We start from the raw sequence: 20,017 nt of genomic DNA, 5'->3' as shown, positions 1-20,017 counted from the left end.
GTTCAGCATCAGCTCTATCTTGGGTACTGCCCTCCCAAGTCCTCATGAAGACGTGTCGAATGACCAAAACAGCGTGTGTCTATGTTGCATCAAACCTGAGTTCCACTAGGTACTGCGATGGTCCAGCATCAGCTCTATCTTGAGTTCTGCTCTCCCAAGTGCTCACCAAGACGAGTTGGATGACCAAAACTGCATGTGCCTATGTTGCACCAAACCTGAGTTCCACTAGGTACTGCCAGGGTGAATAGACAGTAAGATTGAATGTTTAGTTATTCACAGAAACTTGTTGTTAAATTGGGAATCGAATCGAAGGTGAGGTGGGTCAGAATCCAAAATTTTAATCATCATGGTGGACAATAAGGTCCCTTTTTACAGAAGATGACACATTTTTCGATTATTTTTAGAAGGCATTGAAAATGATGTGGTGGACAGGTGGATGACACTCATTACAGGTGAACGATGACAAGAAACCAGGTTAACGGCAACGGACACAGGTTAATGACGCCTCTCGATAACCTGTCAATATTTTCATTGGAATTTGTACTTATTTCTCGATAACCTGCTTCTACTATCGATAACCTGGAGACAAAATATCTTTCACCTGTCCTTGATATCATTAACCTGAATTTCAAACGCCTATATCTCCTAAACTAATTGAAGGAATTGCTTCCCTTCCACATTTTCTAATAGTTAAAGTTGCCTTTTAACGATCCCAATAAAAAAAAATGCGAAAATGCAAAATTTTTGAAAAACGTTAACGTTAACCTGGCGGTGCCAACTTTTTGAGAAATGACCTAAAATTGTTAAATATGAAACGGTGTCGTCACTCCATCTAGCCGAGAATAGGCCAAAGGTGTGTGCGCCATCTATGCGAGAATGACTTTTTCTTGATTTCCGTACTTTATTCATCTTATACGAAGTTACATATGTCTTTGACTGTATTAAACTATATAAACAATAATGTAACTACGTACATCTACATTCTGCTATGGCCACTCTTTACCTAGGTACTCATAATCTTTGTTTTATATCATCCACATCATCATAGTTCGTTCTTCCAGTTCTTTTCGGGATAAAATTCTTGCCGTATTTCATCCCAAAACTCAATTCTTTTCTGTTCAGGAATGTCAACCATCTTGATCTTGGCTCCCAAATTTAGCGCTCTGAGTGGAAATTTGTCTACGAATGGATCCCAGTGCACATTTCCCAGCTGGGATGCGTCGGCTTGCGGTGTCGGATTTCTGTAAAATACGTTAAAAATGGAGATCACTTTTGAGTAGCCAAGGAATGCCGTAACCTCGTAACTATAAATATACGTAGAATGAATATTATTATCTTGGTAAGAAAAACGCGAATTTTAAGAAAACACTAAGACTGGTAGCGATTTATGACGAAATATGTTATATTTCTCTGGAACAGTTTTTAGTTTTACCTGTTTTCCTCAATGACAGTATTAACCTCCAAGTACTATACTAATCAACGAACGTATTTATTAAACAAATTGAAATTGAAATGTAATTACTTTAAGAGCGGATTCAATTAAACTCCTCCCTCCCTTACCCGTATTTAGCGAAATTGGACCATAGTCTAGTGATTTTCTTAATGAAGTCCCTTTCAGTGGAACCCTCGCCGCTATTGTATATGTCATTTGCCGATTTACATCTGAATAAGTAGCAGATTTCATCCCCAAACGTCGCGCCAGACAAATTGAAATTTCCCACCGATGAAATCCAAGCGCTATTGAGTTCACCTTTGAATGAGTACCGGTACAAGTAAAGTTTGGCACACGACACTTGAGCGTGTAATCTCGCTTGCCGAATCAACGGATAAATAACTTGGTCTGACACGTATTTCGCGTACCGCCTCAAACATTGCTCCCCAATCGTTCCGTTCAAAAAATAAAACTCCATTATTTTTCTAAGTATCTTTCTGTATCTCTTAGAGCCGTATTCATCTACCGCACCTTCGAACGGCACCAAATATTGGAAATTGTAATTTAAATACTTCAGAAGCTTCCGATTCTTCGCTAAGCCTTTCAATTTGTAAAGGGATTCCAAGTTCGTGTACCCCATCATTACGTCGGCGATGTTATTCGTCATACGACTCCTGTATATATTTATTGGCAATTTATGTACAAAAGCGTGCTTCTTTGTTTTCTCCACTGTAGGCCCAAAGGCGTTGATCAATCTCTGATTATCTCTAACTTCAGTACTATCGAAGAGATCTTCCGACGCAGATAATAGCTTACGGGTGGATGCTTTAGAGAGTAGATCGTAAAGTTTGGTGCGGTTGAATTTGTCAACAAGCCCGTTCATATTGTTGTACAACTTGTTGGCAATCTCAAAGCTGTAACTCCTGTAGTCGGCGGGTGAAAGTGCGCTGCCACTTTGAATGATTACCCTTTTATACAAATCTTCAGCTTCGCTCGATATTAAGAGCGAGGCCACCAATGTCGCCCCTTTCCCGTGCCCAATTACGGTTACTTTTGCGGGATCTCCATTAAACATGCTGATATTGTCTCGTACCCACTTTAGGGCTGCTAGAATATCCTTGGCACCCATGTTGCCAAGAGCAAAATTGTCTTCTGTATTCAAGAACCCTAATATGTGTGTCCGATAAGAGACCGAGACCACTACGAGGTTCTCGTCGATAAAGAAGTCAGGTCGGTGGAATCCAGAGGTCTCTTCAATCCATACTATCACGGGGAAAATACAGGTACTGTTCAGAGAGAGAGGCATATACACGTTGAGGTGCAGGCAATCCTCATCACACATAGTGGAACATGTCTCTTCGTAAAGAACGCTATAGTCGTACACACCTTTGGTGGGGTTTTCCAATCGCTTCGGTGGCTGAAATGTAGAGTCGGGTAATCATTATAAAAAATTGCATGAAATATGATACATCTTCAAAAATCTTCTTCTTCTTGAAGTTCATTCAGATTAATCTCCCGCATAGTGTCCTGCAAGAATCTAATTTATCCAGTTTTGAAACGCTTATAAATTTAATATGTACAAACCTACCTTAAACCTCAGCAGACCGACCGGCGGTTCGGCGTACGGAATACCCCAAAATGCCGCAAATGACTTATTCTCAAACAAAGTTAATAATTTTCTTCCAATGATCACAATTCCGTCTGATTTTAAATTCACAATGTCCTCAGAACTCCATGAAAACAAATTTAAATACAAAATGAGTTTTACTATAGCTATAATGGAAAATAACATGGTCTCAAGTGCGATATGTTTAACACATTGAATTATATGATATGCTACAAGTTCTAAGTCACAATGGACACGTAATGTAAACTATATTTAAACCATGAAAATGTTTAGAAATGTTGCACCATTTCATTCATAGTCGAATCAGATCATTTTGGATGTTTTAGCCTTATCGCCTGCGCGTTTTAAAGGTCTAATGCGTAAATTATTCAGCGTCTCATACACGGTGTAATATGAGGAAAGGAGGAAACCGAATAATTTTAACAGCGTATTCCTGATCATATTTAGAGACAAAAATGTCCTATAAACTTTTTTGTAATTCGTTTTATTCTAGTTTCAGAGCTAATATTAATTTTAAAAATAACAAGTTTTTATTGTTACATAGTGTAAAAGCCCTATTTGATGGTGATGTTGCTGCTATGGGACGTAGTCTAAATATCCTTATTGGTAGATGTCAAAAAGTGACAAGTAACACTTTGCAAAAAGTAGGTTTTACGAAAAAAAATTTAAAAATCAATTTTTAGTGACAAGTTTACCAATAACTTAATTACTGTAGTAATTTTTTATGTACGTACGTAACGTACGTACGTAATATGTATGTAAAAAACAAAACAAAAATAATTTTTTTTTTGGCGAAACTGACCTAAACTCGTATTACCTTTTTTCCTTTTTTTGAACTCAGAAATGCGTGGTTAAAATTATTCGGTTTCCTCATGTTACACCGTGTATATATTACTTGGCAGTTAAAACAGAAGAAATATTTTCCTGTTTCTGCAAACATGAGTAGGTATTATTTAAATTAGGTATGCTACTAGTGAGGTAAGCAGTGCCACCCAATGTATGGGACGTGAAAATTTTGGTATCAGATGAATTCACTTGGCACAGATGTAGTATACGTAAAGCTAAGCCAATCCAGCCCGGTAGCCAAACGCCACCCCCTGGTGGGTAAGCAGGGGGGCATCCAAAGTTACACGCTGCATATCGACTTCTATTTACCTACCACCTCGAGTTTGGTATCATTTCCAGATAAATCGGGCATAAGGAATTCATTTTTGAGACATTTAATGTAAGTACAGTTTAATAGAAAAAAAATTATTCAATTATTAATATTATCAGCCGAAACTACAACTGCTAGAAAGTTGTAATTTGCACACCAGGTTACATTTATAATGTGTACAAGAGATAAGAAGCGATTTTGAAAAATTCAACCCCTAAGGGGGTTAAAAAGGGGACGAAAGTTTATATGGAGTTCATGTTTTATTTTAAGCTAGGAATTTCAAACTTCGTTAAAAGATATATTATTAGAATACAAGAAAACTAATTTCAGCGTTTTTGAAAATTTATCCCCTAAGGTGGTGAAATAGGGGTTGAAAATTTGTATGGAGATCAACATTTTTTTCGAGTGTGGGGCTTGAAACTTTTTATATGCGCATATTATTAGAATACAAGAAAAGTAATTTCAGCGTTTTTAAAAATTCATCCTCTAAGGGGGTAAAAAGGAGTTCAAAGCTTGAATCCATTACAAATTGGAGCCAGCCAGGGGGTGGCGGATGTCTACCGGGCTCAATTAGCTTAGCTTTACGTATACATATTACATCTGTGCTAAGTGAATTCATCCGATACCAAAATTTGCACCTTATGACACTACTTCCCAGGCTATACGTGTGCAACTGGACAAAAAATTGTTTACAAGATGGATTTAATTTTGGCATATTATTTTTCACACTTTCGTAATTTCTTATTGTTGTCTACAAACATGCAAATAATATGAAACGGAAATTAATTGATACAGGAACCGCGATTACTACCTATTACCTACTACAGTTAGCGATTATTACAGTAATCAAGTTTTAGGACAACCATATAGATACAAACGATAATAATGCTCAGCTATTATTCAAAGTCGATAATTTAACACTACCTTTGTGGCTAGGGTTGCCAGATGGTCGGGATTTGGCGGGATTCTCCCGATTTTTAGCATGTGTTCCCGATTCCCGACAAAGTGTAAACTGTCCCGAAAAACAGCTTCACATTATAAAACAACAATTTCAAGTCCCGAACTGTCGTCGAGCAAGCGAGCTGACGTAGTGCCAATAATGTAAAATATCGTTGTTTTTAATGCAATTACTTTAATTTGAATGTATTTTTTTTCCCGACTTAAGACCCAAAATCCCGAAAAATTGATATTGTTTCCCGATGATAGCGCCTTTCGATCTGGCAACCCTATTTGTGGCCCTTGCCATGTATCAGTGTATTTATGTGTTTTTGACAATTATAGAGCCATCCGTTGGTGGAAACTACTCACGGAATAGTGGCTGCCAAAGTTTTAAGGACGTTGCTCAAAGATGTGGTATACTACGCCTTCATAGGGATACCTTATGCAGCGTTCATACGCTCCGATTTATGGCAGGGTGTTGGTCTAAAATTATTATGCACTGGTGATTCGGTCAAATTATGTTTTTTGAAAAACTAATTATAGCCAGCATTTTATGAATGTAGTATGTAGTATGGTGCTTTACACACACTAGCGTCCCTCCCCCTCCCCCTGACGCAACCCCCCCTTTTAGCTTGAAATATGTCCCGGTTGAGAGTGTTTTTTGTTTTTTGGGGAAAGTATACAATACATATAGGAAAAAAGTGTCAATGAAAGAAATGTTCCCTATTAAATTCTTAACAATAAAGGTTATATTAATTTTTTTGGTACGACGCACCATATTGATGTTTTAGCTAGATGAACTTCGACAAAATTTTACATTCGACAATATAACAGTACGTGACAGTACTGAAAGAAATCTTCACGAAGAATAAGCTTGCAAGCTTATTCACCGTATTATTTCAGTACTACCACAAACTAACTTATATTGAACTTCAACAAGTTAATACATGAATATGGTGAGTCTTACCAAAAAGTTGTATATAACCTTTTTTGTTTAAAATTTATTAAGAATTATTTCTTACCTTGACACTTTTTTCCTAACTCTAATACTTTTCTCAAAAAAAAAAACCGTAAACCGGGACATATTTCAAGCTAAAAGGGGGGATTGTGTCAGGGGGAGGGGGAGGGACGCTAGTGTGCGTAAATCACCATACCCAAAGGTATCATACTACATTCATTGAATGCTGGCTATAATTTGTTTTTCTTGCCCATACATTAGAACATAATTTAACCGAATTATGGAGCGGTATTCGACTAGGGTCATCGCGGTTACATATCGAGAAAAAAATAATAATTTATTAACAACATTAACGATGTCACAAGCTGTGGACAAGCTAAGCCGCACAGCACTCTTGATTTTTAGTGTTCCGTACAAAATTTGTTTACGGAACACTTATGGGATCACTTCGGTCTTGCAAATCAGTTAAATACGTTTTTCTCAGAGACCGTTTGACATAGATACCTAAAATTTGGAACAGTTATAGCAATTACCACCACTCATATTGTGAATAAGTCAAAACTGCTTATTTCTTATTAAAGGGGGAAATTTAGGGGGTTGAGAGGGGTAGGCTGAAACTTTTTTCATTTGTAAGAATCGTGTGGGGTACCATTAGAAAGCTTGCAAAAAATTGAGTCGATGGACTGATTTTGACTTCATTTTAGACTGCAATAGTTTCGTCAAAAAATTCATTAAAAAGTTGCAAGTTTTCATACAAAAATTTTCACCTCTGTCCTGGCGATTTTCGCGAAAACTATAGCTAACAGGCAGCTGACCAGTCAATACCCAACTTAAAGAAGCATGGAGACGGCGGGAAAATTATCAGCTTAACTTTATCTTTATTAGTTTTTCAACTGCAGCTTGACCTTTGGTTGCTTAGGGCTAGCTAACTGATGCTTACACTGGTCAATTCATATTAGGCGAGAAACATCCTTAGTTAAAACTTTGGCATTGAAGTTTATGACTTATGTCTTTGACATAAAGTTTAATTCTGCTTGCTTATTTTTGTGGGATATTTAATTTTATCTTAATAGCCTACTATAAGTATGAGAGAGATCTACAAAATACGACCTTATTATATTGCAAGTAAGTTTCAATTTCGAACGGGCTTTCCAAGCAATGGACTAGCATCTCAAAAATCTGAAAAATTCAAATTAAGAATTCCGTTCTTGACTGTCGTTGTGTTTTTTTTTCCACAATAGGACACATAGAGTTAGTAAGGCGTATAGAGATAATAAAGTCATTTAATATTTATGAACAGCTTTGGCCTCATGTATAGATTTTATTGAGAGTATCTGATTCGTCGAAACAATATACACAATATTCCTTTTCATTAAGTACCATTACATTTCTGTATTAATTGTATAATTATAATATCTATTAATTATATTCAGTACTTATGTATATTTTTGAACGGATCGGTGAGCAACAAGATTCAGGGCTATAACCGCGAAAATAGAAGTTCGCAAATTGCGAGCATTTTTCTCTGTCACTCTAATTACGCCTTCATTGGAGTAAAAGAGAAAGATCCCCGCAAATTGCGAATTTCGGTTTACGCGGTAGCCCCTCAGTCCTGTTACGAGAAAATAATTTTGGAAGACATTAATAAATAGTACCTATATGACAGTTAAATATCACAGTTTTTTAGAAACAAAGGTAAAATTGACGAAATATTTAAAGTAAGCCGATCTTGTTTTTTAGCAGTTCTAAATAATATTAAAGTCTATATATATGGCATAGAACTAGAAACAAAATCAAATAAAATATAATAATGAGTTCTAAATTCAAATTGAAGGAGTTATGTTACATTTTAAGGTATTATAGGCCAAGCGCGCACCACGATATAAATTTTTGCGACACGATTTTAGAATCGCGCTGTAATATATCGCAGAAAATTCACTGCGCGCACTGCGATGAAAATGAAAAAGTCGACCAGTCGCTTGTCATGAAACGTCTCTTTAATATGCGATTGCTGTATGACTGGTGATCCCCGTCTATTTCCATAATTAAATGGTCAACATCTAGCGTCTCATTTTGAGACTCCATTGGAGGTGCAGGTGCCGAGATGTTGGGGTTTGGAGAGCGAAATGCCGACTGAGGTCCGGCCGGGGTGCGATTTTATTATCATAGTGCGCGCGGGGCCATACAACTCCGCATGCTGCAATTCACTTTGCGACAATCGCGTCGCGAACAATTGCGGAAAAATGTGACAAATCACAATTTAAAAATCGCTGCGATTTTTTTGTCGCATATGCGCGCACTAACATATAAACACATACGTTGCATTTCTGCGACAAAATTATCGCAGGACAAAAAATCGTGGTGCGCGCTTGGCCTTACTCTAAATTATTATAATACATCAAGCATTCGCGAGATGCTCGACTTCGGTATTCAAACACAAAGCAATAGTACAAGAATCTAACTAAATGCAAAGGCCGAAGGAGCGATTCGAAGATCCGAAGCGTCCGACAGACGCGCGCCTCCCGTAACTTTTCCAAGTATTTTTAAGTACAAGTGTCTAAGTCGCAAAATCCAAAGGCTGAAGTCGCATTGGGCCGAAAGTCCGAAGCATCCAGGAGGTCAGTTCTAAACACAGGTAATTAATACAAGTGTCTAAATGCGAAGGCCGGAGGCCGAGCTCCGCGTAGGGCCGAAGGCCCGACGCCTGCAAGATGTCAGTGGTTAAACACAGAACTGACAGCCTGGACGCTTCGGGCCTTCGGCCCTACGCGGAGCTCGGCCTTCGGCCTTCGCATTTAGATACTTATACTATTGTTCTGTGTTTAAGTACTAACATCCTGGACGCTTCGGGCCTTCGGCCCTACGCGGAGCTCGGCCTTCGGCTTTCGCATTTAGACACTTGTACTATTGTTCTGTGTTAAAGCACTGACATCCTGGACGCTTCGGGCCTTCGGGCTACGCGGAGGTCGGCCTTTGGCCTTCACATTTAGACACTTGTACTATTGCTCTGTGCTAAAGCGATGACATTTTGCTAAAGCTCGGCCTTCGGCCTTCGCACTTAGACACTTTGTACTATTGTTCTGTGTGTGTAGTTGAATACGGTACCCTAAAAACAGGCAAACAACCTCTGTAAAATGTAACGATGCGAGCGGTACGGCTACCATCAGTTTGGCATTGACGTAAACGCTACCGTGGGCGTGAACGTAATTTACTTTCTATGCATCTCGCTCGTACTGACATATTAGTGCGAAAGAGATATACCTATAGGAAGTAAATTACGTTCACGATATCGTTTATGTCAATGCCAAACTGATGGTAGCCGTACGGAACACTAAATGCCTCGAGCTATCTCGGACTTGGCCAAATTATTTTCATAAGTAATTAAATTATATAGGAATAATAAGATAGTATTAGTATAAAACGAAGTGTCCCGTTTCATTGCTCTCTTGAGTTTGTTACAATTATTCAGTTACCTACGTCCCAATATCTTTGTTGCGATACAATGTAAATTAAATTTTAGATACTTGTCTAAAGGTTAAAAGTACGTAGGTACGTAGTAGACGTCTGACGAGTTTCGATCGTTATAAACGTCGTAGGTAATGTAGATATTATATCTGTTATGTATTAATGTTGTTTTCTTTTTACTTCTTTTCAGGCCCCGCAACCAAAAGAACCATGAAATGGAATCCTTAATACTACTAAGTACAAGGAACCGTGTTATTAATTCAAGCATGTTGTCAAAACTGCGCTACCCTTCAGTTATTTTGGCGCCGAGTATTGCCTCTACCTAAACATTTTCACTCCAGCCATAGACGAAAACAAACGCCCTATTATTGTTTTCCTCGAAAATTCCCGATTCAGGTATTCATTGGATAAATCAGATTACGGGCCGGATTTCTTCATCGAGGAATACGATATTATAACAATAAATTATCGCATGACTTTGTTCGGATTCCTTTCGCTGGAAGACGAAATTGTGCTCGGGAAGGCAGCATTAAAAGGCATCGTTGCCGGCTTGAAGTGGATAAAAAATAACGCGGTGTACATCGGGGGTGATCCTAAACGAATTACATTGATGGGGTCGCAGTAGGGTTGCCAGATGGTCGGGATTTGGCGGGATCCTGCCGATTTTTAGCATGTGTCACCAATTCCCGACAAAGTGAAAACTGTCCCGAAAAACGGCTTCTCGTTATAAAACAATAATTTTCAAGTTCCGAAACTTCCGAACTGTCGTCGTCCGAGCGAGCGAGCGACTGCTAGCGCGCGCATGGCGATATCCCCCCCCCCCCCTCGTTTTATCACCGAAACTTGTAGTTCTGTATAGTTCTTTATCCTATAGATGACAGGAAAACCTATTAAAAATATGCAGTGAAGCGTGAGTCGGACTTAATGTACGGAACCCTTGGAACTTGGGTCCGACTCGCACTTGGCAGGTTTTTTGTTTCCGACTTAAGTCCCAAAATTGATATCTGTTCCCGATAATAGCGCCTTTCAATTTGTAAACCCTAGCTCGCAGGGAGGCGCGGCCGCGGCCGACCTCCTCATATACTCGCGAGCTGACTAATTATTCAATTCGGCCATTTTACAAAGCGGTACATCCTAGAGCACTATGTAGGTCCTAGAACGCGCCTCTTGCCTCGTCGAGCTGTCAGCAGCAGCAAACGCCTACTAAACGAACTCAGAGAAATTTCCCCCGAGACTTTACTAGCTCAAGAAATTGCTGCCAATACTGAAGATTACACAAAGGAGCATCAAAGAAGTGCGCTTACGTTCGGACCTGTAGTCGAAACTCATCCGGATAGTCTACTGAATGAGTTCCCCGAACTGGTCAGTAAAATGAGCACGCCTGTTTTGATTGGGTTCAACTCTCGGGAGGGCTTGGAACCGTCACTGCGGTATCTCATAGAACCCAAGTACAAAGTTTTCTAGAGAATGACTTTCCTTTGCTGTTACCGAGGCGCGTCGAGTTTAAATTCGATCGTGACAGCGATAGTTACTTCGAAGCTGTAAAAGAGGTTAAGAAATTTTACTTCGACGGTAAAGTTAAGATTAGTAGTGTGCCTGAATACGTGACTTACATAGGAGATGTTTTAACCGCTTACTCTGAGAACGCCATGGCGGAAAAATACGCGAATATTTCTTCAAGTTCGGTGTTTTATTACCAATTTGACTGTTACAGCGATTTGAGCGAGAATAAAAATAATTTATTGAAGCTATGGCCGGTATCAGAGGGCACGGCCGCGGTGGCGGGGGACGAGCTCTAATAACCTACTCGCATGCCCCAAATTAAGGAAGAAATATGCGAAATACTACAAACAACAGAGGAAGTTAACGTTTCTCGGGAATTAATGAGGCTGTGGAGTAATTTCGTAAAATACGGGTAAATATTTACTACTCAAGTGCTTAGTTGTTTATTACTGTATTAAATTTAGTCAAGTATGATTTTTATATGTAATGTTTTTTTAACGTAGGTATCATTATAATAATCTTAATTTTGATACACAGCTATAAGACACTTTTATTCACTAAGGTACATCAAAACAAAAACCCATCCATATCGGGCAAAAATACAACCATTTATTTATTTAAACATATTGTACCTACAATTAGAAATAAAAAGTAATTAATTATCTGTACAAAGAACAGTCAGCCATAGTGCAGTAGGTACATATGTATTATTGCACAATTAGTATTTATTAGAAAATGTTTCTACATCGAATAGGCTTTCCTAAACACATTTATCCACATCACCAGGCCCCAATTTCACATCGGTGAAAGGTGCGAGAATTGTAAAACACCACTATTGCTGACGTCACAGGCATCCATGGGCTACGATTACCACTTACCATCGGGCGGGCAGTATTCCTGTTTGCCGCCATCATTATTATTAAAAAAAACTTCATTATATTGGAAAAAAACAGATATTTCTCTTGCGACGTTTCTGACAATTGTCAAGATTTAGAAGAATTTTGTAGATAATTCTTGACAGGTAATGAGTTATTTATGTCGGAATTTTGTGACAATTGTAGTGTTTCTTGTGACAATTGTCAAAAACTTAGCAAGCGAAATATCTGTTTTTTTCCGATATAATAAGGTGTTTTTTAATAATACAATGGTGGTGGCAAACGGGAATACGGCCCGCCCGATGGTAAGCGGTAACCGTAGCCCATGGATGCCTGTAACGTCAGTAACAGTGATATTTTACAATTGTCGCACCTGTCACCGTGGTGAAATTGGGGCCAGATGAACAGAATACAATCCGTATTACCGTTAAGCTGGAAACAAATTATCGGACGCGGCTGACGGACCCGGCTGACGGGCGCGACATAAAAGTGTGCACAGTGTTGAACATCCAGCGCGCCAGATTTCTGTCGGATGTCCGAAGGCTCAAGGTCAGCACAAGGTTACGTCCACGGCTTACCTCCGATAGTTTGCACAGTTCAGTGTATATTCATTATCTAGATACCTATAAGTCGCGGCTGTGAGCCGCGTCCGTCAGCCGCGTCCGATAATCTGTTTCCAGCTTTACAGAAACCCAACACCAGACGGCGACACCGTGCTAGATCTCAAATGGGCCCCTCACAGTAAAACAAAAGACTATCTCCACATCAACAAACAATTGGAAGTACGTAACTCAATCAATAACCGATTCCGATTCTGGGAGCGATTCGTCGGGAACATAGACTAGGAATCCTCTAGACGGAGTTTAGAGCAATTATTTCATGAAACCGATGCTGCCAAAAATACGGGGGTGCGGGGGACGAGGTGAGCGAGGTACCGTGCCGTGATTGGTCCGTTCAAAGACACGGACGTCACACAAAGATAGGTTCGACTCGAAAATGGAGTAAAACTAGAGTCAGTCCATGAAATGTCTGCAGCACATTTGATAGCCCACGCAGTGCACGTGTTATTTTAAACGTCAAACTTCTATGAAATTATGACGTATAAATGACACTTGCACTGCGTGGGCTATCAAATCCGCTGCAGACTTTTCTTGGTCTTACTCTACCGTATTTGTGGCAGAGGGGGTAGAGCTACTATGCGCAGTCTGGAGGATGTCTTGTCTGTGGTCGGGAAGTGGCGCGCGGCCCGCCGAGGCCGAGAGACGGTTGCCGCGGAGACAAATAAATGCGAGCTTTGATTCTGTTGTTTTGTGGTTGTTTTATTGAGTACTTCCTTGCTTTTCGCGATTGGAATTTTACTTGATTTACAGTTTATTGTCAAATACTTATAGCACATCATTTTTAAGTATTTTTACCGTATGTATGTTCAAGCAGTTCAAGTATAGACTTTAGTACAAACAGACATGTATAATTGGCTTAGCGTTGAGACTAGATAATTTCCTTAAATAGCCTTTAATTTCTAGGCTAGCGTTAATCCAAAACTTAGGCCTTAAACGTTCTTGTACAGTCGTCATCAGATATATCGGAGCGTCCAAGGTGTTCACAATATCTGAACACGCACTCTAACGCCCTGACAACAGAGGCGTGTTCAGATATTTGTGAGCGCCTTGGCCGCTCCGATATATCTGATGGCGACTGTATGTATAATAATGAAAAGATGCTTGTGAGAGACTATCCAAATGGGCCACCTCAGCTTTAATAAATATTATTTAAAGAGGGAGAATTCTATTAAATTCTAAACTGATTAAACAGTTGTATATATCTCGGTCCTCTGGAAACCTTACTTCATTGTGACCCTGTCAGATTACTTCAAAACGATTAGGTAAGGTAATTCCGAATTCAGAACATGAAATGCTAAAATGCGTTGGCTTCGCTCATTAATAACTCATTTTTTTTTGGTAACTCAATTATTGAGTGTTAGTTGTTACTGCGGGTTGTTCCTAGAGGATAATGAATGACCTTCTCCATAAAAACGCAGTCCTCATTTTCCTTTCTGGATAACCTCCTAAGACCTACCATATAAAGTATTCAATTTTTTAATTTGAACCTTATTCTTTAAGTAAATTAGAATGAATTTCGTTTGTTTTAAAAAACAATGATACAAAAGAAATGCTACTTTATTTGGTTCATAAAAGGTTCAAATTAGGTTGCACGAATATGTACATTGTAATGTACATTTAGTCTCAGGAGGATATTATGGACTACCTCGGCAAAACGGTCCACTTTCGTCTAAATGTTACTCGTACATATGAAAAGGATGTGCAGTCAGCCAAGTGGTAGACCATTTTCTTGGCTCACCGTACCTTAATAAATATAAATGGGACAAAGTTCACCTGTAAATTTTAATAAACAAAAAAATATATAAAACATACTTTAAAAATCTCAATGTACATACATATGTATTTTAAAACCACTAGGTAACGTTAACCTATACTAATTGATATCGATTAATGCCACTATCGTTCACACAATAGATAAACCAGTAAGTATAACAAGAAAGATTAACGCACACGTATCTTTAGGACACGTCAGTCGTCCAGCAAATAATGATATCAATATTCAAGACTCATAAATTTGACAACCGGCTATAACATGAGACATAAAACATATCTATTTTATTACCTTGCAATTTTATGCTTCGTGCATAAAATTAAAGGAAATTTGATCGTAAATACGAATTCGGGAAAGGTCGAGGGTAAAGAAGTGCCGTCTATATTGCAAGATGAGAAGTACTATACTTTCGCAGGTATACCATATGCTAAACCACCCGTCGGCAGCCTCAGATTTATGGTAAGTGAAAAAAGCCGTTACCTAAACATACATCACTAAAAAATAGTCAGTATCAGATTGAGTGAAAGCGTTTTAGTCTCAAAAAGTTTCAACACGTATTTTATTTGTTTATCCACCGAATCAACGCATTCCATAACATTTTCAGCCTCCAGAGCCCCATCCTGGCTGGGAAGATGTGTTAGAAGCCAAAAAAGAAAAGAAACACTGCGCGCAAAATAATATTAGAAGAAACAAAGGCTTCAGCGGAGATGAAGACTGCTTAACTCTCAGCATCCACACTCCCAGGCCTCCGGCGAGTGACCTCAACTTGCCCGTTATAGTGTTCCTGTACAGCGAACAATTTCGAACTGCCTATAATGGCTCCAGAGAATACGGTCCAGACTTTTTCATGAAAGAAGATGTAATTTTAATCAATGTTCACCACAGACTTGGTGCCCTTGGCTTCCTGTCTTTTGAGGACGATTTACTACCCGGCAATAATGGATTGAGAGACGTAATTTTGGCATTAAATTGGGTAAAGGAAAATATTAAATACTTCGGAGGTGACCCCAGCCGAGTCACATTGATGGGCAGTCAGTCTGGAGGCGTGTTAGTAGAAACCTTACTGCATTCGCCAAAATCAAAGGGATTATATAGTGCCGCTATTATACAAAGTGGGACACTGTGGAACTCGATGTATTTCAACAACAAAGGCCGAGAAAAGGCCATAGAATATTCTAAAGCGCTGAAGGAAGAGACTGCTACAAGTTCCCACTTGCTGAAACGGTTGGCTATTATTCCTGCTGTGAAGCTTGTGGAGGCAGAACCCTACGCCGTCCATGCGGATGAAGCAAGAGCTATCCAACGTGGTGTTCCTCCTTTCGGGCCGGTCATCGAGCACGATCACCCTGACGCCATAATCACTGAGCTGCCGGACAACAAGCCACTTGATTTAGGAGTACCCGTCATGATAGGGTTTAACTCTCGAGAAGGTATGGAGATCTCCGAACGCTATTTGCAAAAACCTCAATACCTCACTTTTGCTGACAGAGATTTCCTTATGCTATTTCCTATTCGAGTCGACTATCATTTTAAATTAAACGAGAATATATATGGCCATGCTGTCCAAGACATCAAGGATTACTATTTCGACGAAGGTTACATTAAAGTCAGTAAACCAGGGGAATACGTAACTTACCTTGGAGATATTATGTCATTCTATCCCACGGACTATGCTGTGAGAAAATACACAAATACTTCGAGCAGCCCTGTTTTCTACTACATGTTTGATTACAGCGGAGAGCTGAATTTAAGAAAGAAACTGATTCTGGAAAACGCACTGAGTATTGATGGGGCATGGGGCGCTACAACAGGGGATGAACTTTGTTACTTGTTTGTATGCAATGGTTTAAGAAAAGCCTACACTAAGGCTTTAAAAGACGAAGATTCAGAGGAAATCAAGGTTTTGAAAAATATGGTCCGATTGTGGACAAACTTCGCGAAAACTGGGTAAGAAAACAAATTCCTCATTATTTTTAAAAAATCTGTAGAAAAGCACGATTTTTCAGAAATTTCAAACTGCATGTAAATAAGCAACCCATTTTAGGTACATTCGAAATTTCTGCAACAGCAGCACACGAATAGGTTGGTTTGTCCTTTCTTTGCTACATGGAATCCTTGCTACAGTGGCTTTCACTTGTAGCGTATTAAAAGCATAATATATATAGTCATCATCATCATCATCATTAGGCCTTGTGCATCTTTACAGCTGATTTAAGCAGCATCTATGACTTACTTATTAATCTTATTATCTATCGACAGCGTCGTTCGTGGCTATATAACCCGATCCTTGAACGGCACAGTCGTCCACATTTGACTTGAATTTATATATATTTGATTGGAATATATATAGTAACTGTGGCAGAATAACACTTGTATCCTCTTTACCTGTTAGATAACCTATAATCTTAATTTTTTAACGGCAAAAATGCAATTTTATTTATTACTTTTTAGTAACCCAACCCCACCGGGCGACGAGTTCAGCTGGCATCCCGCCTCGCATCAGAAGAAGGAGTGTCTGGTGATCAGCGACGAGCTGACGATGGCCGAGCGACTCTACGACGACACCGTCAATTTCTGGGACGACTGGATGGCCAAGTACGGAGCTCTGGCTGTCAACGGGGTTGTGCAAGATGTTAAGGACGAATTATAGAAATAAATTATGTGTTTAAAATAATGTCTATATTATTAGGTGTTACTTCTTATTGGAAGTATCCACCAAGTACATACATACATACAAGTTTATAGCAAGTTTTTTGTTTCAAAACACCCTTTATAAATTATAATTCTCTTGATATTTTATTTATTGATAAAAACAAACAAAGGAATAAACAAACATAATAAAACTTACAAAACTATAGATAAAAAATTTGCCCCAGGTCGCCGTCAACGGGCAAGGTGCCCAGAAGGCTGGCCGTATTTCCCCGCTGTATAATTAATTCTCTTGAATGTACTGTAAAGATACTTCTAACATGGTGAGATTGGTGAGTTGCAACCTATGCGGTAGCTAAATATTCGCGAATGTCAAATTTAGCGACAACATAGGTAATGTAGTTAGTATATGAAAATTAAATATCGTTATCAGCTTTTTGTAAAGCTTTTGTAAGCTTTGCAGTGTCTGTCACAGGCCATCAAAAATGATGGGTATTTACGCCCCGAATTTTTTTCCGATACGGTATTATTTGAAGTAACTTAATTAACTTTGTCTTGGATTAATCTTAATTCCAATGAAACTCGTCTTACACGTTATCGATATAGGTAGATAAACAAAGTACACGTTAGTATTTCTTATCATACCGGTTCACTCGCCGTCACTAATGTTTTTTCAATCACTCTAATCGTTTAAACCTTAAAATGATATTGAGAAATACGTTAAATATCGTGCTGTGTTGCTTAGGTATTATAATAGTAGTTATAGAATCGTGTTACAGTGAAAATAATGTTGATGTGATTTTAAAACAAGGAGTGTTGTCAGGGACGTTGGATAAAACGTTATTCAAGAAACGAGATTATTATGCGTTCAGGGGTATACCTTATGCAGAACCGCCAATAGGAGCACTTAGGTTTTTGGTAAGATTTATGTGGAAATAGTCAGAATATATACATATTTAAGTATTGGATTAAAGTAAATGTTACAACAAATTGAAGTTTCATTATTAGATAAGCACTGCTCGTAAAGAGCTTCTGACCATTTTAAAGAGTATTGACATTTAAAATGTTACACAGAAAGACTATTCAATACTTATAGTATTTTCATTACATTTTCAGCCTCCAAAACCACATCAAGGTTGGAAAGGCACACATGAAAGTCACAAAATCAAGCCAACATGCATGCAGTTCAACTCACGAAGCCGCAACGGCGAACCTATTGGCCTCTCCGGCTCCGAAGACTGTCTCCACCTCAGCGTGTTCACACCCTCCCTTCAAGGCCCCACACCAGTCCTCGTCTTCGATTACAACGACAACTTTAGAACCGGTTTCAACAGCACTGATACGTACTCCCCTGACTTTTTCTTAGAAGAAGATGTCATAGTCGTGACAATCAACCATCGCTTGGATATGTTCGGCTACCTCACTACTAATGACGAAGTTATCCCTCCTAATGCTGGCTTGAAAGACTTTATCTTGGCTTTGGAATGGATCAAAGAGAATATCGAGCAATTTGGTGGCGACCCGAACAGAGTGACGTTGATGGGAAGCAGAGGAGGAGCTGCGTTAATACACATATTGCTGTTTTCTAAAAAAGCTAAAGGCTTGTTTTCAAGTGTGATCATGCAAAGTGGTACAGCGTTAGAGCCTGTATACTTTCCTAATAATTCTAGGAATAAACCTTTCATGCTTGGTGAAGAAGTTGATATCAAGACTGATGATAGTCAAACTTTACTGGAAGAACTACAAAAAATTGATGCCGAGGAGTTGTTTTATAAACAAGTGAACCTTCTTGACAATGAAGATATTACTGAACGGCAAATGTCTATTTTTCCATTTGCACCTGTTGTTGAGATTGATAATCCTGACGCCGTGCTCACGTCTCTACCAGATAACTCCAACGTCATCAATGACGTGCCAATCCTGATTGGTTTTAATTCTAGAGAAGGCTTAGATTTAGCGTTCCCCTATATAGCCTCGCCGCGTCTTGTAGAAATAACCCAAGACTTCTTCATCCACTTTCCAATAAGATCTGGGTTTAGATTTAATCGCAACAGTACTGTGTTCCAAAAAATGGAGCAAGAAATAAAAGAATTTTATTTCCAAGATGGCTACTTTCATGTTGGGAATATTTTGGAATATGCAGTTTACATTGGGGATGTACTGCACAACTACGCATTGGACTATACGGTAGCAAAACTTGCGCATCAATTGTCTTCTCCGTTGTATTACTACATGTTCGACTTTAATGGGTTGTTGAATGAGAACAGCTTGCACATATCCAGTCGAGCCCTTAACACCGTAAAGAACTGGGGTGCCACTGTGGGCGACGAGCTCTGTTACCTGCATGTGTGTACTAGGATTAAGAAGAATTACGAATCACTCACGAAACTTGTCAGCGAGCAAGCTGAGATAAAGCTCCTGAGGAAAATGGTGCGAATGTGGACCAATTTTATTAAAACTAGGTAAGAATTATGTATTTTTATACAGTAAACATAAATAAAACGATCACAAAATGAAAGTTGATGAAACAAAAAAAAAAGTTACAATGGTCAATTGATTTTCCTACTCGTAACTTGACACTTAAGAAACCTTTTCAGTAGTTAGCTATTATTTGTACTGCTATGAGTATGTGCGTACTTATTGCTATACTACCTCTATGATATATCTTAAACAGTAGGTACCTACACAGAATAAGCGCTATTTAAATGTTAAAGTTATTTAAGGTCTACTTACTACAAAAACAGCATAGGTGTAAATTGAGTAACTCATTCAAAATTTCAGCAACCCTACGCCGGATGAGAAAGACGACACCTTGAATAAAATAACATGGACTTCAGTCAACAAGGACTCCAAAGAAAAGCAATACTTGCACATAACTAAAACCCCGCGGATGAAAGCTGGTCCTCTTGGCGAACGAGCTGCCTTCTGGGACAACTTGCTCGAGAAGTATTCTGCAATGGCCGTCGACGGTGTTGTCACGGACCCTGAACCAACACATGAAGAATTATAAATTGAACGAGTA

At 38.9% G+C, this 20,017-nt stretch overlaps 2 protein-coding genes across 2 annotated transcripts; one reads left to right on the top strand and one right to left on the bottom strand.

Annotated features, from left to right (window-relative positions):
- Positions 1-1,042: 1,042 nt before the first annotated feature.
- LOC134672293 (venom carboxylesterase-6-like) lies at positions 1,043-3,360 on the bottom strand. The gene is made up of 3 exons (XM_063530188.1): positions 3,021-3,360; positions 1,561-2,849; positions 1,043-1,241 (listed from the first exon to the last, which is right to left on the bottom strand). The coding sequence occupies exons 1-3, from the start codon at positions 3,222-3,224 to the stop codon at positions 1,043-1,045; spliced, it is 1,692 nt and encodes a 563-aa protein (XP_063386258.1). The 5' UTR covers positions 3,225-3,360.
- Positions 3,361-14,513: 11,153 nt separating this feature from the next.
- LOC134672203 (uncharacterized) lies at positions 14,514-20,017 on the top strand. The gene is made up of 6 exons (XM_063530104.1): positions 14,514-14,805; positions 14,951-16,293; positions 16,798-16,993; positions 17,674-17,913; positions 18,112-19,457; positions 19,777-20,017. Exons 1-6 carry the CDS (start codon positions 14,608-14,610, stop codon positions 20,003-20,005), a joined length of 3,552 nt encoding a protein of 1,183 aa, XP_063386174.1. The 5' UTR covers positions 14,514-14,607; the 3' UTR covers positions 20,006-20,017.

Source organism: Cydia fagiglandana, chromosome 16 (genome assembly GCF_963556715.1).
Source record: "Cydia fagiglandana chromosome 16, ilCydFagi1.1, whole genome shotgun sequence".
NCBI classification, from domain to species: Eukaryota; Metazoa; Arthropoda; class Insecta; order Lepidoptera; family Tortricidae; genus Cydia; species Cydia fagiglandana.
The sequence above is the reverse complement of the archived record's forward strand: the minus strand, read 5'-3'. Positions and strand labels throughout refer to the sequence as shown.